The sequence below is a fragment of the Pinus tabuliformis genome, chromosome 7 (assembly GCF_031772625.1).
Source record: "Pinus tabuliformis cultivar Carrire ecotype Pingquan chromosome 7, CPIR1, whole genome shotgun sequence".
NCBI lineage: Eukaryota > Viridiplantae > Streptophyta > Pinopsida > Pinales > Pinaceae > Pinus > Pinus tabuliformis.
The window spans coordinates 1,578,939,774-1,578,964,635 of NC_142293.1; the positions used below are offsets into that span (position 1 = coordinate 1,578,939,774).

Sequence of the window (24,862 nt, forward strand, 5' to 3'; positions counted from 1 at the left end):
GCATTTTGTCTTTGCTAATATATAGCCAGACTTGATCCCCAACTTGGAAACTATGCTCTATCCGATGCTTGTCATGCCTTGTCGTGTACTTAGCTTGGCTCTTTTCCAGCTGTTCCTGTACTGACTAGTGAATCTCTTGGATTTTTTCAATGAACTTGGTTTCCTTGTCCACATCACTGTGTCCATCAACTGCAATATCTTTACGAGAGACAAAATCCAAGGGAGACCTTGGTGTGAAACCAAAACAGGTCTCAAAAGGAGATCTCTGTGTAGAATAATGTATAGCTTAGTTGTAAGCATGTTGTACATAACATAAATGTTCATCCCAAAGCTTGGGATGCTTACTGCAATAGCCTCTGAGCAATTGGATCACTGTCCTGTTGACCACTTCTTTTTGGCCATCTGTTTGCGGATGAAAAGATATACTCTTTTTCAATCTCATGTCCATCAATTCCCACAAACTTGACCAAAATTTCCCAACAAATCAGGTATCTCGATCAGATATAATGGAAGTGGGTAATCCAAAATGAACCCACACATGCAGAAAGAACAACTTTGTAGTTTCTTCAACTGTAATATGTTTGTTACAAGGTATTAAAATACACATTTTGCTGAACCTATCCACAACAACATATAAATAGTCATGACCTTTCCTAGATTTAGGCAGTCCTCCAACAAAGTCCATGGAAACACTTTCCCAAGGATGAGAAGGGACTGGTAGGGGAGTGTACAAGCCTAGTTTTCTATTACTGGGTTTGTGTTTAGCACACATGGTACACCCTCTCACATATCTAGAAACTGTCTCATTCATTTTTGGCCAATAACAAAATCTTTGCAGCTATGCAACTGTTTTACTTACCCTAAAGTGACCTGATATTAGAGAAGTGTGTGCTTCTCAAATTATGTTTACTCTCTTAGTTTGTGGAATGCATAGCTTCCCAAAATGATATAAGATCTGGTCCTTAACATGATAATCCAATTATGGTACTTGTTTGCCTTGACTTAAAGTTGCATATACATCTTTAAAATCTATATCTTGAGCATATTGTTCAATGTAGCTTTCATGCAATACTGAATTGTGCTTAAGTATAGTAGATGCATTTATGACCGGTCTGGACAACATGTCTGCAACTTTATTATGTATGCCCTTTTTATATCTGATGACAAGATGAAATTTTTGTAGAAAACCCATCCACCTATAGTGTCTTGATTGCTGCAACATAGTTTGGGAGTGTAAATATTGAAGTGGTTGATGATCAGTATGTATAACTGTCTCTTTACCCATTAAGTAATGTTTCCACTTTTTCACACTCTGTACTAATGCATACAATTCTTTATCATATGTGGGATAATTAACTACTGCATAATTAAATGTCTTATAATGATAGCATATCAGTTTACCGCACTGCATCAACACTGCTCCCATGGCATAGTCACTGGCATCCATTTCAATCTCAAATGCTCTTTGAAGATTGGGTAGTGCTAGTACTGGTGTTGTACTAATCTTTTCTTTAAGGGTGTCAAAGGCTTTCTGCTGTTTGCCTCCCCACTGAAACACCTTGTTCAATCCTGTTAAAGCGTGTAAAGGAGTTGCAATTAAGGAAAAGTTAGAAATAAACTTTCTCCAATATTGTGCTGCTCCTAGGAAGCTTCTAACTTCTATAGCAGATTTGGGCTTAGGCTAGTTTACAATGACTGCAACCTTAGAGGGATCTATCTTCAATTCACCAACCCCTACTATATGACCCAAATAATTCAAAGACATTTTGCCAAATTCACATTTTGAGAGCTTAACATAAAGATTTTCTCTTTTTAAAACATCTAGAGTCTGCTTAACATGCTTTAAATGTTCTTCCCGCGTTTTGTTGAATATAAGAATGTCATCCAAATATACAATGACAAAAATCATCAATAAAATGTCTGAGTACATCATTCATTACTCTCATGAAAGTAGCAGGCACATTAGTTAAGCCAAAAGGCATAACCAGCCACTCATACAATCCCTGCTTTGTTTTGAAAGCAGCCTTCCATGCATCTTGCTCTACAACTCTAACCTGATGATATCCACTATGCAAGTCCAACATGGAAAAATAAACAACTTCTTTCAACTGATCTAATAGATCATCTATATGAGGAAGAGGATACTATTTTTTACCGTTATTTTATTTAGTTCTTGGTAATCAATGCACATTCTCCATGAGCCATCTTTCTTTCTCACCAAGACAATTAGAGACCCACATGGCGATGTGCTAGGCCTTATGAACCCTTTCTCGAGCAGCTCTTGTACCTGCTTCTTTATTTCTGCATTCTCTAAAGCGGACAACCTGTACATTCCGATGTTAGGCAATGGAGCATCTTGTTGCAAATTAATATCATGTACTATTTCCTTTTTGGGTGGCAGACCTTTAGGTTCTTGAAATAATATATCATATTCTGAAACAAATTTTTCTAAATCAGCTTGCTATTTAGCATGACAGCCCTCAAATACATTGGTTTCGTCAGGTTTCTTTTCCTTTACAAACATCAGTAAAAATTGTTTGCATGAATTTACAATTCTCTTCTTCTGCCCTGAGTTTATGAGAGTATAATTATTCTTGAGCTTATGAGCTCTTACAATATATTCAATTCCATCTTTCACCAGTAGATACTTGTTCTCAGCTCTATAGAAAATATCTTTTCTATCATACAAGTAAGGACTTCCTAAAGCAATTCCACGTATATCCAAAGGAACTATATCTAACTCAACCTCATCTACAAATGCTGACCCAAAAGAAAACTTAAGTTTACATTGTCTAGTCACTTGTAGCTTTGCTTTATCACATAACCAACCTAATGGATATGGTTTCTTGTGAGGTGTGGTTAGTAATCCAAAATTCTTTACAATTGATTTAGAAATTAAATTTTCTTATGAGCCACTATCAAACAAAGTATTAATCTTTTGATGATTGGAAATAACTCAAATATGAAAAAGCTCATGTCTTTTCCTCTCATTCTCTTCATTATCAGTAGTAGAATTACTAGTAGATGCTTCAAAATTTTTACCTTTTATTCTTGTGGTTGCGATCGTTGTTTCATCTCTTAAGTCTGACCCCAAATCCTTTTGAATATCTGCAGCAGTATTCTTCTTTTTGCCCTCGTTTTTCTTGGGTTTTAGCTCCAGATGCAAAATCCAGTAGTGTTCATCATCATGCCCATCCTTCTTACAGTGAGTGCATGAAGACTTGCTCTTTTGTACAGTATTTGTCTTCCACTCTTTCCATTTCTATTTTATTTTCTCCTTATTCTTGCTTGCAATGGGTTTGGATGATCCCCCAACTTCTGGGTTCCCATTCTTACCTCTAGCTTCTAGATGTGTAGCCTAAACGGATACCTTATCTATGCTAGTGGGATTAAACATGAGGATAGTGTGCCTCATGTAACTGTGTAGACCACCTATATACTTCAGTAGAGTCTTAGGTGAGTCTAAAGAAATTCCTAGAATCAAAGCTCTTTTCCTAAATTCTTGGGTGTGACCTTGTACACTTTTCCCTTTTAATTGGCAAAGAGTTTGTGAGCTCATCATGGCTTGCTGCATATAGGCTAGTGGATAGAATTTCTTTTTAATTGCAGAAAAAAATTCACTCCAGATAGAAAGAATCTTACCATGTTTCTTCATGTCAACTTCTATCATGCCTTCCCACCATACCAAGGCAATGCCTCCAAGGTGTAGGCTGGCCAACTAAATCTTAATCTTGTCTGAATCAATGCTCTATACTCTACAATAAACATCAATCTGTCTGATCCAATTATCTAACTTCTCTGCATTCAACTTTGCATCATATATTGGCAAATCAAATTTAACATCTAATTTAATCAAATATACTTTCTTTTTATTTTCAGGGCTATTAGGATGTGTGAGAAATTTTTCTTCTTTTCGTTTTCCTTTAGAGTGGTCATGGAGGAGAGATTCTTCTACTCCTTTGTCTTGTTTGGAGTTTGATGAATCTTCATCCTTACTTTCCCTAAATTCTCTATGAATTTCCTCCACCATGGATTTCATGGTCATAAAGCTATCCATGAACAGGGAGTCTAATTCCAAGGGACTTTCTTTTGACACTTTCCCCTTAGGATAGACTCCTCCTATTTCTGGGTTAGCTTCAACCAACTCTCCTTCTCCTAATTTAAGCTTTGATCTAGTTAGCATTCAACAACAAAATCTAGCACAAGCTTGTCTAACCTTAGTAACCCTAAGCTTTGATACCACTTGATCTGGAATTTATCCAGGACAAAGAAATAAAGGTATTATAGACTCATGTGCATGGATGTGCCTTTGTTACTTTATGCAATGGGTCGATAAGATTGCCAGAATACATAGACACTGAGGCAATTAGAGAAAATATAGCAGTCAAACATGTAAACACAACAAGTTTAATAAGGATTTCACCCAATTCTCCTCGGCTATGTCTCAAGGTCTAGCCTTCAGTGGTGGCCTCTTTATTATGTTTTCGAGCAGAGTTTTTACAACAGTGAGCTCAATTTTAGTCTCACTAAACAGATAAAAATCAGTAGGACTCGAGTACACAGACTCTCTTATAAAGTGAAAGAAAGTGTAATGAAACTCGACCTCTATTGGTCACAGTAGTATAAGCCCAATTTGGGTCTCATACATGACAAGCCTATGCTGAGGAGTCCACTTGAACCTCTCAAGCCTTCTCTGGAGTGCACAAACTCTCTGACTCTCTCTGGCTTTGTCTGGCTCGATGTTACTTTCAGGTCAGCTCAGCTTCTCTTCTCTATTCTCTGCTCTTAGCTTCTACATCTAACTAACTCCTCTGATGTTGTCTCTCTCTTCTTCTATCAGTTCATGGCTTTAAAGCCAGTCTGTTCTTTGACTGTTCGTTTCTGCTTCCTGGCTTTTTGGTTTCCTACTCCTATCCATTCAAATTCCTTTGCTCTGCATCATCATCACTGTGTAACGCCTCGCAGGGAGGTGGCCACCTATTTCTTAACCAACTTAGTGTGTCAGATTCCTTGAATCACATTTGAATGGCCGTTAGTTCCATTTGCTTCAAGATTGCTAGCAAAACACAACTCTTTTGCCAACTCATCGTCCACGTCAAACTTCAAATCCCCTATAATCTTGCTTCATAACTTCACCAAATCCAGTCATTTAGCAGGATGTGCCTCCGTCATTGATCTGGGCCCCCCAGATCCTATGGTCGTCGTTCATATCGGGCGGGTAAGTTGCATGATGTTTACCCGTTCGATGTGGGCGGTTTTCTCTCTCATCTGCCAGACGCGTGTCACTCAGTGTGTGGCATCGTGTGGGACCCAATCAAAACTGCTTACCACCTCGAGGCCTTCTGATATCCTACCGATTTGTGGAATCCCGTGCTATGGAACCAAAAACATTACTTTTCCACATTTCCTAGTCTTTCTGGGTCCAGGCGCTTCAGGGCTTTCCTTCACTGAGGGGGACGCTCTGCGATACATGATTAGCGCGATCAGAAACTACCCTTATTTCTCGAATTTGCCTCTCGTTTTGCCAATTTTGTGCAAGTGCATGTCACCATGGATCAATAGTCTGCACACTCGACCGAGGGTCCTCGTTGCTCCACTCTAGCCACAACTACAAATGTGACAAGGATTCCTTCTGATAGCTTGATTTTTCTAAGACTTGAATCTTTTGGCATAATTTGAAACAGTCATGAAAACTTAGAGAGTTTTTAGGATCCAATTCGGATCAATACCTAAGTTAACTTACCACATATGAATAAAAAATAAAAATAAAAAAATTACCATGTAAAAATGCCCATCCAGGACTTTGGTAATTGGTTCATCATATGCAATCACATCAATTATATTTTTTTTAAATCATGAGTCTATAGACTTGACATGCTTGGATTTAATGAATCCCACAAATGGCATTAAATTCGAAAGGTTTGAATTTAAATGCAAATGATCTACCATGTGATTCCCTCGTCCCTTCACCTAGGTTGACCTGCTACCCTTTGTACTAGAAGCCACGTGACAGGGAGACATGGAGTAAGGTTGAATGTGTTGGCCAGATGGGGTATGCTGCTCATGCCATTTGTTTGTTGTCAATGTCATTGATTGGGCTCATGCGATCAGACGGTGGAGATCTATCAAGTTTACAAACACTAACTAATTGTTTGCCCTCAACCTTTGTGTGGTTCATTGTTACCACTTCTCATGTGTTTTCTTGCTGCTCCACGAGGGTTTATCATTCTACAAGGGTTGCTGTAATGGTTCATTTCCTTATAAGAGATCAATGTCTTGATAAGGGTTCTTGTTTTTTTGGGCATCCTTTGAAAATGATGAAAGTGGTAGCTATTGCCAATGCAGGGCCCGGTAAACCCCTCGAATTATTGTTCTGCGGTCTTAATAGATTGTATGGTAGTGTTTGTTGTAAAGCTCGCCTGAGGTTTTGGAGCTATGTTAACACTTGGTCGTTGTTACACAGGAAAGCCCCATGGCACTTCCAGCACTATGGGCGACAACTGATTTTAGGATTTGGTTGCAAACGGTAACTTCCTGAACACCTTTGAACTTGCATTTTTTAATTCCTTTAGTTTTATTTAGCATTTCTCATATGGTTTATTCACTGTGGACAGGGAAGCTTCCTCCCACGGGAATCGACCAGCTCTAGTTAACAAAATCCTCCCTTATAATTATTTACCAGTTTAGTTCAATCTTCCCAAATTTTTTTCCGAATTTAGGGTTTCGTTTACCTGATAGGTAACTATGTAGTGTTTAATGGCATTATTGTTAGTGAAGGCTGATCCTTATTAGAGCTTAAATTTTTCATGGTGACATTGTTGGCCCTTCCAGGTTAGCATATTACCTCTAGCATGAGTTAAGTTATGGAACTCCCCGTATGGTCGAGATAGAAACTCCACATCGAATCACTTAGTTTTTTTATTGTTTCATTGATTATGTAATTAAGGAAGCACATATAAATTGCTAATAGAATTTTGTGTAGGCTCTTTTGGTAGTTTTTTAGGGAGAATACTCTCGTTCTGTAATCGATAGAGGGTTTCTCATTTCTGCGGAGGATTGTTTCGCCAAGCAGCCACTTAAGGGAACTGGCCTGTGTTCTATTGTTGAAAATATTTAATTTATGCAATATTGTTTTCAAGACTTATCTGAGCTATTCAAATGTTTAGCAATGAATCAAGTTAATTTTTTTTGTAGTTGTAATTTCGTCCGAAAGGACCCTTCTCTTCTTCATGCAAATATTTAGTTAGGATGATTTGGAATTCAGTTTAGTTTCTTTATTCAAGATATTTCTATGCTAAACAATTATTCTTTGTATTTGCATTCCAGTAGTTCTATGAATCTTTTCGTCTTTATAATTGAATTTTGAAATTAACAGTTACATAATATTTTTATCTAGATCTGCAGCAACTGTCTATTTAGTGTCTTACTGTTGTAGTCATTTGTACAGAGTGTATAAAACTGTTCAAGTCATTCCATAGATTTTTTATTGCAATACTATATAAATAACTTACTTCTCTATCTTACGAGTTTAACTTTGATTATAAGGGTTAGTGTATCATAATCACTAAATGAGAATTTTCTTTCCTTATTGTTGTGTTATTTAGTAATTCTATGGTTAATAGAATACACTATCTACCATATGATTAAAGAAAAGTTTTTCTATTTTCTATAATCACACTTACGACTTCTAATATAGTTTTTCATTCCAGAATTCATTCTATGACAGTCCAAGCCTAATGATTTTACTCTGTCATTAAATTTTAACCTTTGTATGCTATTATTAACTCTAGAAAGAAACTAAATTCAATACTTATCTATTCCACCTATAGTTCTAATAATTCCATAAAGTCTCTTCTCCCAGCCACGAACCTAACAATTACGTCCACGTCCTCCCCAGAGCACTTTCTCTGTTGGAATAATTTCCAGTTACAGTAAGTGCCTTAAGCCACAGTCTAACCTCAGTTCCTGCACTTCATTGACTGTTCATTCGCAACTTCCCACTGGCTTTGCCCTCCAGCTCTATGATAGTTTTGTTTTTTTCTTTCCTTTTCTTTTTCCCTATAACTCCCTTTCCAGGGTAGGGCATAGTTGTTTTTTGTTAACTATTTCTTGTAATTGTAGTAAATAGTTTTATTTTAATTAATCATGTTTCCATTTCTAATCACTCACAATTAGGTAACAATTTAATATCTCGCTTTCGAGCCTTGATAATACATAACATAAAGTAATGTAGTGAAACATAAACCAAATTAATAACCATAGTAACTCCTTTCAAGGAGCCAGGGGTGTTACAAAAAACATGTATACTTATGGCTTAGTCTAACTTATAGACAAAGTGGTCCTTTTAAGAGCATTTTCACTAGTTAATTATTTTAGAAACTTGAGATTGACTGAAATTTGTGCATGGGTTTTTTAGAGTGTTGAATCCATTTATGCATTCAAAAATATATTTTAAACAATTCAAAATCACAATCTTGCTTGAAATTATATTGTCTAATTCTAGTGAAGAAAATTATTTCGTTTATAAATTGTCTAATTCTAGTAAAGAAAATTATTTCATTTATAAGTAAGACTGCGCTTATATTTATTACTTATTTTTAAGAATATAGAATATGTTTCCGACTAGTTTTCATGATAGTGGAAACTAGAAAAGTAAAAATATTGTAACGAACCCATATTAACATATTCTCTAATTATATCTCCTGTCTCTTTTTGTACGCCTTTATGTGAACTTTAAACACATACTTATTAGTCCCTGCCTCTGGCATAGCAGGGACTATAGCGTTCGATACACCATTGACCAACTATTAAATCACTTTGACCGATTAATACATTCGGTACATTTCAGGTTTAAACCAATGTTTTAAATAAAATGTTCGGCTCAACAAATTTTTATCCAATGTTTTTGTTTGGACGTCTTATTGCCGGACTCACGTGCCCCGATGTTATTTCAGTGAGGGCAAGTTATTTTATCATAAGGTTTTTCAAAACAAATGTGTGAGCAAGCAAGTAAACTGTTTTATGCAAAGTTTTTAAAACTAAAACGCAACACGCCACCTGCAGCTTCTTCTTGCCACTTGTCATCTCTTCTATCTCCTGTCCTCTCTTTGTTCCACACAATATCCTTCTTATCTAAACTTGCAGCTCCATAGCGTAGAGAATTGGCTCCTGCCACCTACAACCTCTAGCTTCCACTACAAAGACGTTGGTTCTGCAAAGAGAGAGCTCGCTGTTGAGCAGGTCATAAATGATGCCTTGCCTGTGCCTGAAGAAAGAAGAAAGATCTATGTCAGTATGACACAACCCCTTTTTTGCAGATTAGTTGATACTCTCTGCAATAAATTCGTGAAGAACAAAAAAAAATAGAGTTAGAGAGTTCAATAAACATCATTATCATGGAATTTGGAGGCTGAGGGCCACAACTCTGCCTTCAGGTTGTTGGACCTACCCTTTTTGGCAAGCAGCAGGTTGTATCAGCAGGCTTCGAAGTTGGATTGATTTCTACGCCTGGACCCCTAAGGGCAGCAACCTATTCAGGGTGCAGAGAGATGCACACTATTGGGAGATTATAATGCCCACATTGAGCCACTTTTTGTTTCAACACGTACAACCTGCCAAGAGACTTCGAGCTGACTGCAAGGCATAAACTATTTGATGTCATAAGGAGAAAGAGTGAAGCGAAGCCCTCGGTTCAGGATTCCAGATTGTTGGTCAGGGAATTCTATGGGGACGAAGATAAGATCTTAAAGCCTTTTTCCTAAATACAATTATTTTATATATAATTCTAATCGATTTTGGGCCACCTCCTATAATTGGTAAATTCAAAGTCCCTTGATTTGTGTTTATGTTAGATATTGGCAAAATGAAATTCTGAATAAATTAGCCAGTGCAAAAGAACACGATAAAACTCACCATTAAATTAGCAAAGCTCGGCAAGGTTCAGGATTTAGACAAAGGGTTGAAATCATGGGATTTGTAAAGGCTTGAGAACATAAATTTGTAAGCATACTCATAACAATGCAAAAATAGTTATTCATCCAACGCATTAAGATAATTTATTGCATGATTTATCTATTGTTTAGAGCCCAGGTTCAAATGAAAATTTAAACAACTGCAACATCAAATCTGTTTCAAATCAAAACCAGTGCCGGATTTTTCATAATATAAGACTGTAACAGGGCCGTATGGCTGTTAACTAAAATAACGCAGTTCCAAACTCAACTGCCATAATGCTACCATAAACATGAATTGAAGAAATGAAGGAACAATTAGTTCACAAAAAATCATAACCTCAGTGTGCTAAGAGTCCATTAGGGCAGATCCTTCCTAGTAAACGAACAACAAATGAGGAAATTTTATTAAAAGCTTTATGGAAGAACAAAATTACAGTTGGAAGTTGTCGCATTCCTTCAAAAAATTAAAAAAATATGTCTTTCAACCAACGAAAAATCCTAAGCCACAACACTATAACTTGATAACATGGAGCAACAACAAGAATCCCTGAATCTTGGGAATTAAAACTACACCCTAATACCCAGAACTGCACCTGTGATGCCGTCCCTGTAGATTTGATGGAGGAACAAGTGGTCGGAGTCCATTGAACTCCATGCTTAGTCGCAGGGTAACCTGCTAGGGCGGCCAGAGCATGCAAACTTAAATAGTTGGCAACCAAAATCAACAGAAAAATAAATAAACTGTAATTGCACAAGAATTTACCCACCGTGATGGATCCCTGTTGCACCGAGTCTGTAAGGAAGGTAATGAGGTTGGCCGACGGTCCACCACCTGCAAACAACCACAACAAAGGTAAATTCAGATACTCAGCCATAGAAACTGGAAAATAGAGTAGCAAGGGGAGAAAGGAATTCATGAGTGTTGGAAGAGTTACAGGGCCACCATCGCCGGAAAAATTTGCAGAGCAAAACCCTCTCCGAAGGAACAACGCAAATGAACGGGCCCCATTTGACCAACTTGGTTCATGCAGTTGATAACGTGTCTGTGGTAAGAAACACGTGTCAAACTTTTTCATCCATTCCCGGATTATTTATTGAAGTGCTAAGTTCGCTGGTATTGACGGCGACGGCACATGGTTATTTTTGAAGGTGGAGAGCATGGCGTGGGATTCCGAAGCCATTGTTACACTCCCGATAAAACATTAAGTTGCCCGCGCCATGAGGTAATATGAACAAGCGACATCTGGTTACATCTGGTAAACCCCGGCAGGGACTACCGCCGCTTATTGAATCTTTAGTTAATTATTAACTCAAATTTTGTGAGCATGTAAAGCTGAGTTAGAGTCAGTTACAAGTAATAAATTAGTAGTTGGCTGATGTGGTTTTAGTATCAACCTAATTATTACTTCAAATGCTATGAGCACTTCGGTATATTTAATTTTAGGATCCATCTAATTATTAGTTCCAAAGGTATGAGCGCCTTTGTAGTACTTAATTCTCCTGACTCATTAATTGGTGGGACAAAAATCAGTGGAATCTGAGTCCAGTGAGAGACACAGTTCGTTTGATTAATAAATTACAGGGAAGTCATGTCTGAGTCGACGATGTGAGGGATGGCTGTTCACTGGATTAGTAAATTATAGATAAGTTGAGTCTGAGTCTTAGATTCCACGAAAAGCTCTTCACTTAATTAATAAATAAGCGGATCTGCAACAGTGGAATTCAGCAGGCTGTATTTTAACCTTTTTAATGTTTTGGTTTTTCTTTGGGCATGTATGGTACTGGACTGACAAAGTTTTCAAACTTTTATTTACAATCATATTAAAAAATTATATCACTTGAATTAAAAAACAAAACAAAAACATAAAGCTATATAGTGCACCTTTAGCCATTACCTGAATACGTTTATTTAAAAAAAAATCGACCTAAAGATGACATAATAATAATAAGAAATTCCGCCTCGATTTCCTATAAACTTGCTTTCTGAAATTATTCTACACACCATCATTTTTCTCTCAGAATGATCATTTCTGAAAATCATTCCAATGTTACCCTCGCCTCCATTTTGTGACTCTAATCATTTTTGTTTTGCCAAGATCGAACCCTATCTCTGCCTGTCATTATGGAATTATATGTTCCTCACTTTCTTCCTTCACCGCTTCCACACATCTTATTTCTTATCCATTCCTGGATTATTTATTGAAGTGTTGAGTTCGCTGGTATTGACGGGGATGACACATGGTTATTTGGCGTGGGATTCCAAACCCATTGTTACACTCCCGATAAAACATTAAGTTGCCCGCGCCATGAGGTAATATGAACAAGCGACATCTGGTTACATCTCATAAACCCGGGCAAAGGCTACCGCCACTTGCGGATCTTGTTGTTCCTTATGATTATGCACCATTCTTTCTATAACTATAGAACTCTCCCCACTCACAAACATAAATCATAAATTCTCAAAGTATAGAACTATCCCCCACTCACACACATAAATTTTAATTCTTCGTACTTTATATTACATTCACCATGCTTTTACTTACTATTTACCATGTTTTAATAGGATATTATTAATGTCCTTTCAATGAACTATGATCACTCCTTTCGACCTTACTATTCTTATCCAATGTAACTTTTGCCGTGGTCAAGTTATTTTAACCGTATAGTCAAAGTATTTACTTTTCCATTGATATGTATATATGTGGTGACTCTGGCGCTTGAGGTTATGAGGTATCTATCACGAATTTTGATGTACTAACCAATTTCTATGGTAGTTTGCCAAATCTTTACAGTTATATGATATGGACGCTAATTCGCTCATTCAACATTAATTGTACCTATGCTGCGTTGGATTCCATATTATGTACCACTTCCATTTATTTCTAAGTGAAGGATTTCACGGTACTCTTACGAGTGTCCAGGACTAAATCATCACCCAATCTCGTGCGTCCACGATGTCCTCACCCATGTTAACATGTGCTCTGCTCATTTGCCCGCATGGAACCTCCAGTATTAGGATTAGATCAAGGGTTACAATGGTTTGTATTTCAATCGACGGTGGAGCTCTATTCCTTCACAAACCCTAAAGTACTCTGTATGCCAGCTATCTCTCATTTAGTCTGTAATGCTCTAGCAAATGTCACGATGCAGAACCGATGAAAGGTGACCTTTGCAATGACCACCACCGTAGCCCTTCAACTCTCGCTGGCTCGCTTCGGTTTACTCACGAACATCAAGAACCGTTAAATAGCTTTCATTCTTTACTGGTGTATTCCGTGGAAATCCTCTTCTAGTTAAGGCTTTACTTTCTTACATGTTTTGGGTGGCGCTAAGGGTAGAAATCGTCTCACCTGAGTACCTTAGTGCTTCCTCTACTTAAGTACATTTTATTTATTTCTTCCTTCACTTTCCTAGCTTAGAGAGGGTTTCAGTCATCTCAAGGTTTTCTCCATTATTTCTCAGGTAGGGTGAGTTAATGGAGTGAGTACCACTCTTCTTCCATTACACAACCACACCGGGATACTAGATGTCGAATTTCCTATAGCAGCATCACCTTCTGTTAGGGTTTCCAGGTAACATCAAGCTTTTACAACGTTTTCTTCTGTGGCTTGATTTCCACAAGTTCTTTTTTTTTCTGTGCATTGGAATTACTAACGCTTTTGTTTTTTGTTTTTGTTTTTCAGAAACACAGGTGACCCGGTATCTAACTTGACCAGTTGTACTCTGCCCTTATGCGGTTAACTTACTGTGTAGCTTATCTTTCCTCCTACAGGTAATTGTACCGCACCCTTAACTGGTTTTCACTTCCTTTATTTCCTGCAATAGCTAAAGTGCTTTCACTAAAACAACGGGTATAAATTTCAAGTCCTCTTATTCTGGTTTAATCTAGCTGCACGATTTTGCCTGGTGCCCTCATATTTCTGTTCCTTCACTTCGTTCCCAAGACGAAATTATTTTTCTGAATTTACTATTGGGTACCTCTTTTAATATTTTTGTTTCCAGGGTTCATACCAAACCCCAGTTTTGCGGTTCGGCCCCATGTGTAGATCAGTTCCTCTAGCTCTCGTCTCCGCTACGCAAGGGTATCATATGCAGATCAGAGTTTGCTGCAAGCTACACCCAGGTAAAATAGGCATTCGAAAACTCAATAACGCCAGTGAGTTGAACTTCCCAGAACTTTATTTTTGTAATCTTACATCTACAGTTTGAGATTAGTAGAAATTTCCCCTCGGTTTTGATAGGTCGTTTTATTATACTGCTAATCTCTATGTGTGGTATTGCAGGGTTTTAACTGAGGAGAAAGGTATAAGGCAGGGCATATCTATCTATACCGCCTACCGTTTCTTAACTCTTATCTATAGCGCCTACCATTTCCTAAACAGGCAAAAGTTGAGTTGCCCTCTTTTTCTCCTTTCTACATTTTATTTCACTTACATTTATCCTGTAGCACCAGTAGTTTCGTTATGAATTCCTCATACCCGATTTATCTTGGTTGCAGGTGTTGATTGCCCTCTACATAAATCCTTATCGTATTTCACGAACATGGTACCGACATTATTACCCAACACTCCGAACCTCCAGGTTGGGTTTCCCCACCTTCACTCGGGTTCGAAGTGTTGCAGTGCTAGTGATAGTCCTGGTGATGTTAGAATGCGCGCACCAGAAATGCTCTGCTTCTTGGAGTAATATATTTGTTACAAAATTATAGTTACAGAAGTTCGCTTCATATTGTTCCTTATAGTCAGTGATTACCAGCATACCAGTCATTAGCTATGGTGAAGTTTACGTCATTGTAAAATTTACGTCATTGTGAAGTTTACGTCATTGTGAATGATCTTGCTTGTTCATACTCTCGTCGGTCTGTATAGGTGTTATTCTTTGTTGATCCTAAGCACGTTTCCGGCCATTACTGTAAGTCAAACTCAAATCCTTTCACTACAATCATGAATGCCCTCAGTTGAGTTGTATGCAGCTATTCATTCCCCCATATATAGTTACATATTCATGTTAGCGCGGGATTTATCATAAAACCTAAATGTGTCGAATTTACTATGAACCCTAACACGTTAGGTCTGTTATACTCCGAAATGTGACTCCGAAAGTATCACATTCCTCGATTTTTTGAAAGTTGTGCTGAATCCAAATATGCAGTTAAAAAACTATTTTAACTGCAACAAATCAAGATTTAACCTCAATTTCTTCCCTCGGATTCCGTCACCAAAATCTCCAGAAAATCACATTATAAACAACTCCTTTTATTTTTATATAACGTTTTTATATAACGTACGGTACAATAGTATATTGAACACGCAACCCATTAATATGAATCCACGTGTGTTCAAGCCATTAATATGAATCCACGTGCAGGTGGTGATGGATTTAATTCAATTCTTAGTCTTGTCCACAAACCTCTCCAATGTGAATGTGTATTGTGTAGGTTGATGTTTTAATTTGAAGCTTCAGTGCAATAATCCTTTATAAATGGTTGCCCATCACGAACCCGTGTGCGAGCATTAATGCGGTATGAATACACGTGTTCGTTTGCAATTTTTTTCATGGGATTTGAGTGAAGTGGATACCTGAAATTGGAAGTGCGGATGAATATATTACTTCAAATACTAGATGATTGATTAATTAAAAAAACAATTTTTTAGTTATTGTATTTTTGAATAATTAAAAAAACAATTATAATTTCAGTTATGGGTTTTTTTTAAGATTTAGTAAGTTATAATATTAATTATGATTTCAGTTATGGTTATAATATTGATTATGGATTTTTGAACTTCTGGTATTACTAAGCTATAATATTAGCTAATATGTGGTGTTAGAATGTTATAATATTAGCCAATATGTGGTATTAATAAGTTATAATATTTACCAATATGTGGTATTAGTAAGTTATAATATTGACCAATATGTGGTATTAGTAAGTTATAATATTGGCCATGGTTTTTTGAACATGTAGTATTAGTATGTTATAATATTGGCCATTGTATTAATATAAAGCTTTATTCAAAATAAGATGATATTGTTATAAAGCCTTATTCAAAATAAATAAATATATATATATATATATATATATATATATATATATATATATATATATATAAATCATAAAATAATTTGTATTATAATTATAATAATAGTTTTACATATAAATATTATTTTTCAATATTAACAATCTAACCAATTTTTTAATAAAATTTTCTCTTTAATTACTTTTAAAACTATCCCACTTTAACTACTTTCTTATATATAATTTCTTTATAATATGGAAACTTTGTTATATATATCTTCTTTCTTATATATAACTTCTTATAAATTTTTCTCTTTAATTACTTTTAAAAAATCACACTTTAACTACTGTCTTATATATAATTTTTTTATAATATAGAAACTTTGTTATATATAACTTCTTTCTTATATATAACTTCCTTAAAATATAGAAACTTTTATTTCTTAATTATTACACACTAGCCTCTCCTTTGTTATATATATATATAACTTCCTTATAATAGAAAAACCTTTATTTCTTAATTATTACATGCTAATCTCTACTTTCTTATATGTTGAAACTTTTATTTCTTAATTATTACACACTAACCTCTACTTTCTTATATGTATAACTTCCTTATAATATGAAAATTTTTATTTCATACTTATTACAAACTAACCTCGTAACTTCCTTATAATATGAAAATTTTTATTTCATACTTATTACAAACTAACCTCTTTATTGAAGAGTATAACAAAAATATATTGTTTTAGATTTTTTCAAACAATTTATTATAAAAAAAAATAATAATAACTCGAAAATGTGTTCATGAATATTTTATTTAGTAATGTTACATATTCAATCTTTCCAACCCCACTAATCTCAATATTATAATATGAATATTTTATTTCATAATGTTTGTAATTTAATTTCATAACATGAAGATTCTATTAGGCAGGATTATAAATCAATTATAATTATAATTAATAAATTTTTGTTTCATCAAAATAATTATAAATGGGTTAATTCGTTATTATACATTAGTTATAATATTTTTAATAATTAATATTGTTTAAATTTTTTCAAACAATTTATTATAAGAAATAATAATAACTTTATTGAAAATGTGTTCATGAATATTTTATTTAGTAATGTTACGTACTCATTCTTTTCGAATCCACTAATCTCAATATTATAATATGAATATTTTATTTCATAATGTTTGTAATTTAATTTCATAAAATGAAGATTATATGACTAGGCAAGATTATAAATCAATTATATTATTTCTTTATAATTAATAAATTTTTGTTTTATAGCCCACGGGGCTATGGATAAGGTACTCGCGAGAATCAAATCTCCTGTGGGTGCTTACCTACCAAAAAAAAAAATTCATCAAAACAATTATAAATGGGTTAATTGGTTATTATAGATTAGTTATAATATTTTTTATAATTAATAATACTTGTTTTCATCAGTATAAATTGATTAATCGATTATTATTATTATATTATAAATAATTTTTTATTTCATCAAAATAATTACAAATGTGTTGTTATTATATATCATAAAAACTAAAAAAGTGAATTTGCAAGCTTTTGGATGAAGAGGGATGGCGTCGGAGGGATTCGATACTGGAACCCTAGGCCCTAGGCCTAGGTGAGGCAGGCCTATGCAGACGACACGCAGGTACGGGACCTGCAGAGCTGGCGGCAGCACAGTGCTGTGTCAAGCTGCGTGGGTCAAAGGTGATACGGACGGCAGGTTACATAAAAAATTTCCCAAACCGGCGGGCGGTTTCTCGTTTTCGTTTTCAAGTTGGTGCGAGGGCGGTTTCAGGTTTAACATCTCCCGTGAGGTTTCCTTGGAGTTTTACTGTTCCAATCTAGTTGCATATGCCTTTGTTTTTTGCCTGAAGGCGGTTTCCTCAGCGTCTGTCTCGGGTAACGGTTGCAAGGTGCTATTTCGGGTTTTTATCCTTTTACAATGGTAATTTCGAACGAGTCGGTGGAGCTGGACCCATCTCCCGAAGATCTGCTCACGGTTTGGGGAAAGGAGGTCAATGCGCAGACACTGAGAGAGTTATTCGGTAAGGCTGAAGGTCACGGAGCTGCTACGGGTGCGGGGGCGGTCTCAAGAGTGTCAAGCTATGCGAAGGTCTTGCTGGATGAGAGCTGGGATCTATCCGGAAATTTGGGCGGCAATGGAAAAGACCCTGTGAAGGACATCCTTATCACTGCGCCGAACTCTTGGGGAGGCAAGGGTTTCGCTGCACCGACTGGTAAGTTGCTTTCGCCTTCAAAAATCCCTTACCCATCTGGAGGGTTAGAGGATATCATAAATTCGGTGCAGAATGTAGGGGTTTGGAGGCCCGTAGGGGGTTTAAAAGCTTCAAGGAACGAGGACGGTGGGTTTTCCAAATCGGCAGCGGTTAATAGAGGCCTTTTCTCTAAGGAATCCTCTCAGAGTATTATCGGGTCGGAGGGTTTGGCAAAGGGCAGTTTTGGTAAGCAGGGGTTTGGAACGAGCGAAGAAGAAGCAAATGCTCCCTTGGAGGCAGAGCAGAGCGGCAGCCCGATCGAAGGACTGGTCGAGCCCTCGTCAAGCAAAGGGATTGATTATGCAGCGGGGGCAGAAGATGAGGCGCGGAGGGGTGCAGATGCACAAAACCCTGATTTGGGGGAAAAGAATGACGAGCCGGAACTGAGAAGGATAGGGACAAAGAGAAAGAAATCAAAACCCTTGAAGACGAAGTGTTTCTCGGAGCTGATTTTGGGTATGGACGTGCAGGTGGAGGATGTATTAGATGTGGCCGAGGTAACTCTGGTGGGCAGGATTAGAGGGAGACCTGTTTCTGGTCAGGCCCTAAGGCAGTGGGCAGATAGTCAGTGGTCCGGTACACCAGCGGCCTCGTTCAAATTAAATGCTCTGGTAAAAGGTTGGTTCATGGTTAGTTTTGATTGTAAGGAGGCTTTGGAGTGGGCTGAAGGACAGAACTGGGCTTTTGGAAACCGGCCGGTGTTTTTCAAAAGATGGACGCCACTCTTTGATGCTGAAACCGAAAAGGTCGATGAATTCCCTGTGTGGGTCAGGGCACCAAGTCTACCCCCATATCTATGGGCGGACTCTGTATTCAAGTCCATAGGGAACCTGCTGGGTACATACTTGGATGCCGATAGATCGTACCTGCATACCTTTGAGAAGGGGGTGGCAAGGATTTTGGTGAGACTCAACCCTAAGGAGGGCCTTGCAAAATCAATCACCCTGCGATATAAGGAGTATAAAGTTGAACAGAAACTTGATTATGAAATGCTCCCTTTCCGTTGCCACCGCTGTCACGAATATGGGCATTTGGCGAGAGATTGCCCGTTGGGAAGGCGAAGGAGGAGGACACAAAAGGATGATGAGGAATGGGAAGGTCATAAGAAGCAGGCTGAGAGCGAGGCGAAGGAGCATATCCATAGGGGAGCTGTTGCGGAAGAAAATTTGAATCAGGTTGAGGAAGAATTGCCCAAGGAGGATGACGTCCAGATGCGTCCTTCAGATGATCAGCCGATGAGGGATACCTCTCCCCCTGCGCAGGATGCCGTTGTCGAAGACGATCATCCGGGTATGCAGCCTTCTCCGTTTTCCTCTGCTCTTATATCTGATTCTATGGTCGGGGGTTCTTCTATGATAAACAGCTGTAATGATGTAATGCATAATATTGAAAATCTTTCTGCCGCTTTACCTTCCTTAAATCTGAACTGTGAGGATTTTCCCCCTTTGGGTAATGGTGCTGGGCCTTCTGCTGTTCGCCACTATAACCTGAGGTCCTTAAGTAAGAAGTCTGGGTGCTCAAACGAAATTTTGGAACCGGTAGGTGGTTTAGGGACTGAGACACCAAAGAGCTTTTCAAAGAAGAGTAGAGGCCGAAAATCCATGCTATCAAAAACCCAAGCTAAAGCAATTTTCGATGTAGCTGATGGGAAACAGATGACAATTCCTGGGGCGCTTAGAGCAGTAAAACCCCCTGAGACGGTTATTAAATGATCTGTCTCTCTTGGAACTGTAGGGGGTTAGCTAGTAAACCTAAAAAACTAGCACTAAAAGATCTTATCTCGCGTTGCAATCCAGACATAGTATTTCTCCAAGAGACTTTGGGCAAAAGTTTGGACATTGAATCGTCTCTCAGTTCCCTTCTTCCGGGCTGGGTCTTTATAGCTGTGGATGCCTCAGGACACTCGGGAGGACTGGCTATTGGGGTTAAAAATGGAAGACTGAAGACTCTCAGTACATGGGGTTTAACAAACGTTCTGGGAATGGAGGTGGTGTCTCCAGACTTTGATTTTTCTTTGTCCATTGTCAATGTTTACGGTCCTTGTCAGGGAAGGGTCCCTTTCTGGACTAATCTCCTCTCAAAAAATCTGTTAAAAGACAAGAATCTCATCATTGGGGGAGATCTAAATTTTTCGATGGGGACATCCGAAGCTTGGGGGCCTCTCGCTAGGGAGGATCCATTGTCTGATTTCTTTTCAAATGCCCTTCAGATTCATCAGCTGATTGATGTAAACCTTATTAAGGCAAAACCAACCTGGAGGAACAGAAGGACGGGGGAGGATAGAATTGCGAAAAGGTTGGATAGGTTCCTCATCAGTGAAAGGTTGGTCTCCAGGATCCCATTGTTCCGACAATGGGTTGGGGAAGGGGGGAACTCGGACCACTTTCCCATTATGCTGGAGTTCTCAAAATCCCCTCCGAAGCCGGCCGCGCCTTTCAAATTCAATGCCTCGTGGCTTCAAGAGGAGACCTTCATAAAACTCTTCAATGAAACTTGGAGACACCCGGTTGTGGGATCTTTGGGGAATAGAGCGGGATTCCTCATGGAAAACCTTAAAAGACTCAAAAAAGCAACCCTTGAATGGGCTTCTGCTAGAAGGAAAAAACAAGTGGAAGAGTTAGAAACCATTGATGAGGCCCTGGGGGTTCTTGAAGACCCAGCTTCTGATACTTATGCATCCATGGAATCAAAAGAACAAATTCTGGCATTAGAAAAGAGAAGAGCGAAGATTTTATTAGAAAGAGAAGAAGAGTGGAGACTGAAAAGCAGAGCCATCTGGTTGAAAGCAGGGGATGAAAATACGAAATTCTTCCATAATTATGCAAAAGGACGGAGGAATGTAAATACTATCTGGAAATTGAGGGATTCGGAAGGAAGGGAGGCCTCCTCCTTTGAAGACTTGTCTGATATGGGAAAGAAACACTTTCAGGCGCTTTTCGCTGATCCTGGGGGGATTTCTCTGCCTGAAATAATCCGAACTGCCCAGGCTTTTCCTCGTTTTGTGGAGGAGGATGAGGCGGAAGACTTGTTTAGAGAAGTGACAAAGGAGGAAGTAGAGAGTGTTATAAAGTCTATGGCGAAAGATAAAAGCCCAGGACCTGATGGTTGGACCATAGAACTATTCTCACACTTTTTTGAATCCATAGGGTCAGAACTCACTGAAGTTGTGGAGGAGTCTAGAGCAAAAGGAGAAATTTATGGTCCTTTTAATGCAACTTTCATTGCTCTGATTCCAAAAAAAGAAGACCCTGAATCCTTCGAAGATTTCAGGCCTATTTCTCTGTGCAATACCATCTACAAGATTATAGCAAAGATCATTGCGGTCCGACTGAAACCTATTTTATCATGCTATATCTCAAAGGAACAATTTGGTTTCCTGGATGGGCGGCAAATTCATGAAGCTATCGGGGTAGCACAAGAAACTATTCACAGTCTCAGGCAGGCAAACAAGAAGGGGGCAGTGCTCAAAATTGACCTATCCAAAGCCTACGATAGGGTCAGCTGGACATATCTAAAGATGCTTCTGACACATCTTGGTTTCAAGGTGGGCTTCATCAAATGGATCATGGGGTGTATCACAAATGTAAATTTTGCTGTCCTGATAAATGGAGCTGCTTCTCATTTTTTCAAAAGCCAAAGAGGCCTTCGCCAAGGGTGTCCGCTCTCTCCTCTGCTCTTTCTTTTAGCTGCAGAAGGTTTAAGTAGGCTTATTTTAAAGGCAAAAAGTTCAGGTTTGGTCAAAGGTTTGGAAGTTGTTGTTAACCTTTTCATTACTCATCTTCTTTTTGTTGATGATATTCTTTTGTTTACAAATGGGAACTTATCTGAAATTGTAGAAATCAAGCTCATTCTAGATCAGTTCCTGAAAGCTACAGGGCTTCAAATAAATGAGAGAAAATCCCAACTAATTTTTGAAGGCTTCAGTAGACAAGAGGAGGCTTCAATTGCTACTCAGTTGCCTTTTGGAACATGTAGTATGGAACAGCCATTCAAATATCTTGGGTTTTGGCTAAAGCCATCCTCTTACAGAAAGCAGGACTGGAACTGGCTAGTAGCGAAGATTGAACAGAAAATATCCCATTGGAGCTACAAGTGGCTGTCTAGGGCAGGAAGACTCACCTTGGTAAATTCAGTCCTCCAGGCTATCCCGGTTTTTTGGGCAGCTTTGACCTGGATCCCAAAAGGGATACTGCACAAAATAAAACAGATTTGCAGTAGATTCTTGTGGTCAGGGTCAAAGGAGGACTCTGTCCTCCCCTGGGTGGCGTGGGATAAGATAGCAAGACCTAAAGACTGGGGAGGTTGGGGTCTAAAAAGTCTCCCGGATTTTAGTCAGGCCCTAGCAGCAAAATCAGGCTGGCGGATCATATCAATGGAGAACCTATGGACCAGGGTTGTTCGAAGAAAATATATTGATCCCATACCACTAGAAGATTGGATAAGAACTCCACTCAAGAAAGGAAGGAATTGTTCTGTCATTTGGAAAGCCACTACGGAGGCCTTCAAGATAATAGAACAAGGTCTGGCATGGCGGGTTGGAAACGGTGAGAGTCTGAGGATTGGCAGGGATCCGTGGGTGGGATGTAGTGAAGGCTTTGCTCTTTCTCCTGGACTGCTAAATCATCTGGATGAAATAGGAATAAGAAGCTTAAGGCAGATCGCAAGTATGGAGCAGTCATCTATATGGGGGCAAGCTTGGAAGACTGAAGATGAGATAGGAATAAATAACATGTGGAGGAATGAATGGCAAGTTTTCCTTCAGGAGCTGAGAAGATCAAATGTTAGATTAATGGATAGACCGGACACTCTGGTGTGGGCTCATGCGGAGACAGGGACTTATTCTCCAAAGGCTGGTTATTTTTTCTTGATGAAGAACAAAGGTTGGAACCCTCCTGTCTGGTGGTCAAAACCTCTGTTTAAATTAAAATGCCCAAAAAAAGCTAGAATTTTCTTTTGGTGTGCTTTAAATCATAAGATTCCTACCTGGGAAGTTCTTCAAACCCGATTTAAACAGGGACCTGGAAGGTGCCCTCTGTGCTGTGCGGATTCTGAAACCATCTCCCACCTTTTTCTCTCATGCCCGTTTTCAAGACAAGTATGGATTGAAGCGGAAAGGCTATTAAATGTAAAATTAAAATGGGAAGGAGACAGTCTATCCACAGCGTGGGAATACTGGTGGAATCATTTTCAAGAGAGGAATATGAGGAATTTGCCTCCCATCATTTGTTGGGGTATTTGGCTTGCCAGAAACCGAAGTATTTTCAGAGAACAGAAGACCCCTGAGGCTGCTGTTGCCATCCAGAGCAATGCCATTTTTGACAGTATCCCTTTAAAAGAGGAGAAGACAAGAATAAACCAGAGGAAGGAGTTCCGTATTAGAGATGGGGTACCGTGGGCCTTTTTCGACGGTGCAGCCCAAGACAATTACACGGGTGCTGGGCTGTGCATCCATCTTAGTCCAACACACACCTTAAAGGCTTCAGTAGGAATAGGAGTGGGCTCAAACAACTTTGCTGAACTCTCTGCTTTAAAATTTCTTCTTTGTTGGCTCATCCACAAAAATATCCTCACAGTTCAGATCTTCGGAGACTCTATGAATGTTGTTAATTGGGTTACAGGGAAATTTAGATGCCAGCACTACATGTTGATGCCTTTATTAGAAGAAATTCAAACTTTAAAACAACAGTTTAATGTTTTTTATATTGATCACATATACAGGGAATGCAACGAAGAAGCAGATGGGCTTTCTAAAACAGGTCTGCAGCAAGCTGTGGGTTCTTGGAGGATAACCGAACAGGTTATGGATCAGATCAGTGTGTCGGATCTCCCCCCATACGTTTAGCTTGGGCTTGTTTTCGTTTATATGCACTAGATTATCTGAGTTCATAGGATATCAAGTGGCATATGTAGTATTTTTTGCTGTTTTCATATTCTCTTTGGATACTTTGATGCTCCGTTTTGAAGAGCAGATTATGGATGCTACTGTGTACCTGGGTTGTTTTCCTTATGTAAGGAGGCCCAGGGGACTTTATGTTTTCTTTCGTTTTTGTCCCTCTCGGGATATGACTGCTCAGGTAGCAAACAGTGTTTTATTCTGACTAGCACTTGGAAGGGGTGCTGATGATCCTCTTCAGAGGAGTTTTGCCTTGTCTAGGTAGTTTTGCTGCAGAATGTTAACTCATGTGCTATGTAACTTTTTTACTTCTTATAAAAAAGTTCGCTTTTTTCCTTGGAAAAAAAAACCTAAAAAATGTTAAATAAAAAAGTTTATTTCATGTATTTCGCAAAAGTGAAAGGGTTTTAGTATGAGTGGTTTCAAGAACTATTAGCTTTCAGCTTTCATAATATGGTCTCGCGTGAAAAATGGTGTAATTGCCTAGTTTGTGGTTTTTATGGAATAGTTGTATCTCATATAATTTTGGACAAACATGGAGGTTATAAACCATAGAGCTTAAATGAGGTTTTTAACAGAGTTTCATCATGAACATTCAAAGTCTTAATGAAGATTACAATAAGTGTATAATGGCTTCATAGTGAGTACTAGAAAATTGAAAACAAGTATACTTATGGCTTAATCTAACTTATAGTCAAAAT

The 24,862-nt window shown here is 38.1% G+C and overlaps 1 protein-coding gene and 1 long non-coding RNA gene across 5 annotated transcripts; both read left to right on the forward strand.

Annotated features, from left to right (window-relative positions):
- Positions 1 to 13,061: 13,061 nt before the first annotated feature.
- Positions 13,062 to 14,773, forward strand: LOC149254101 (uncharacterized). 4 transcript variants are annotated; one of them, XR_016266260.1, is made up of 5 exons: positions 13,062 to 13,332; positions 13,416 to 13,525; positions 13,637 to 13,725; positions 13,956 to 14,076; positions 14,237 to 14,773. It is a non-coding gene; the product is annotated as an uncharacterized LOC149254101 (long non-coding RNA). The 4 variants fall into 4 exon arrangements; XR_016266259.1 differs by having other exon boundaries at positions 13,063 to 13,525; positions 14,237 to 14,341; positions 14,452 to 14,773; XR_016266258.1 differs by having other exon boundaries at positions 13,063 to 13,287.
- A 5,203-nt stretch (positions 14,774 to 19,976) lies between these two features.
- Positions 19,977 to 24,110, forward strand: LOC149254102 (uncharacterized). Its single transcript, XM_089454680.1, has 3 exons — positions 19,977 to 20,972; positions 21,198 to 21,590; positions 21,813 to 24,110. Exons 1-3 carry the CDS (start codon positions 19,977 to 19,979, stop codon positions 24,108 to 24,110), a joined length of 3,687 nt encoding a protein of 1,228 aa, XP_089310806.1.
- Positions 24,111 to 24,862: the final 752 nt, after the last annotated feature.

Bases quoted from the DNA above. Each gene is read 5' to 3' on its own strand.
- LOC149254102 (XM_089454680.1), top strand. From the start codon at position 19,977: ATGATCTGTCTCTCTTGGAACTGTAGGGGGTTAGCTAGTAAACCTAAA. The intron at 20,973-21,197 runs GCATTAGAAAAG...AAACACTTTCAG, and splicing joins AATCAAAAGAACAAATTCTG to GCGCTTTTCGCTGATCCTGG. The intron at 21,591-21,812 runs GTCCGACTGAAA...CTTGGTTTCAAG, and splicing joins TTATAGCAAAGATCATTGCG to GTGGGCTTCATCAAATGGAT.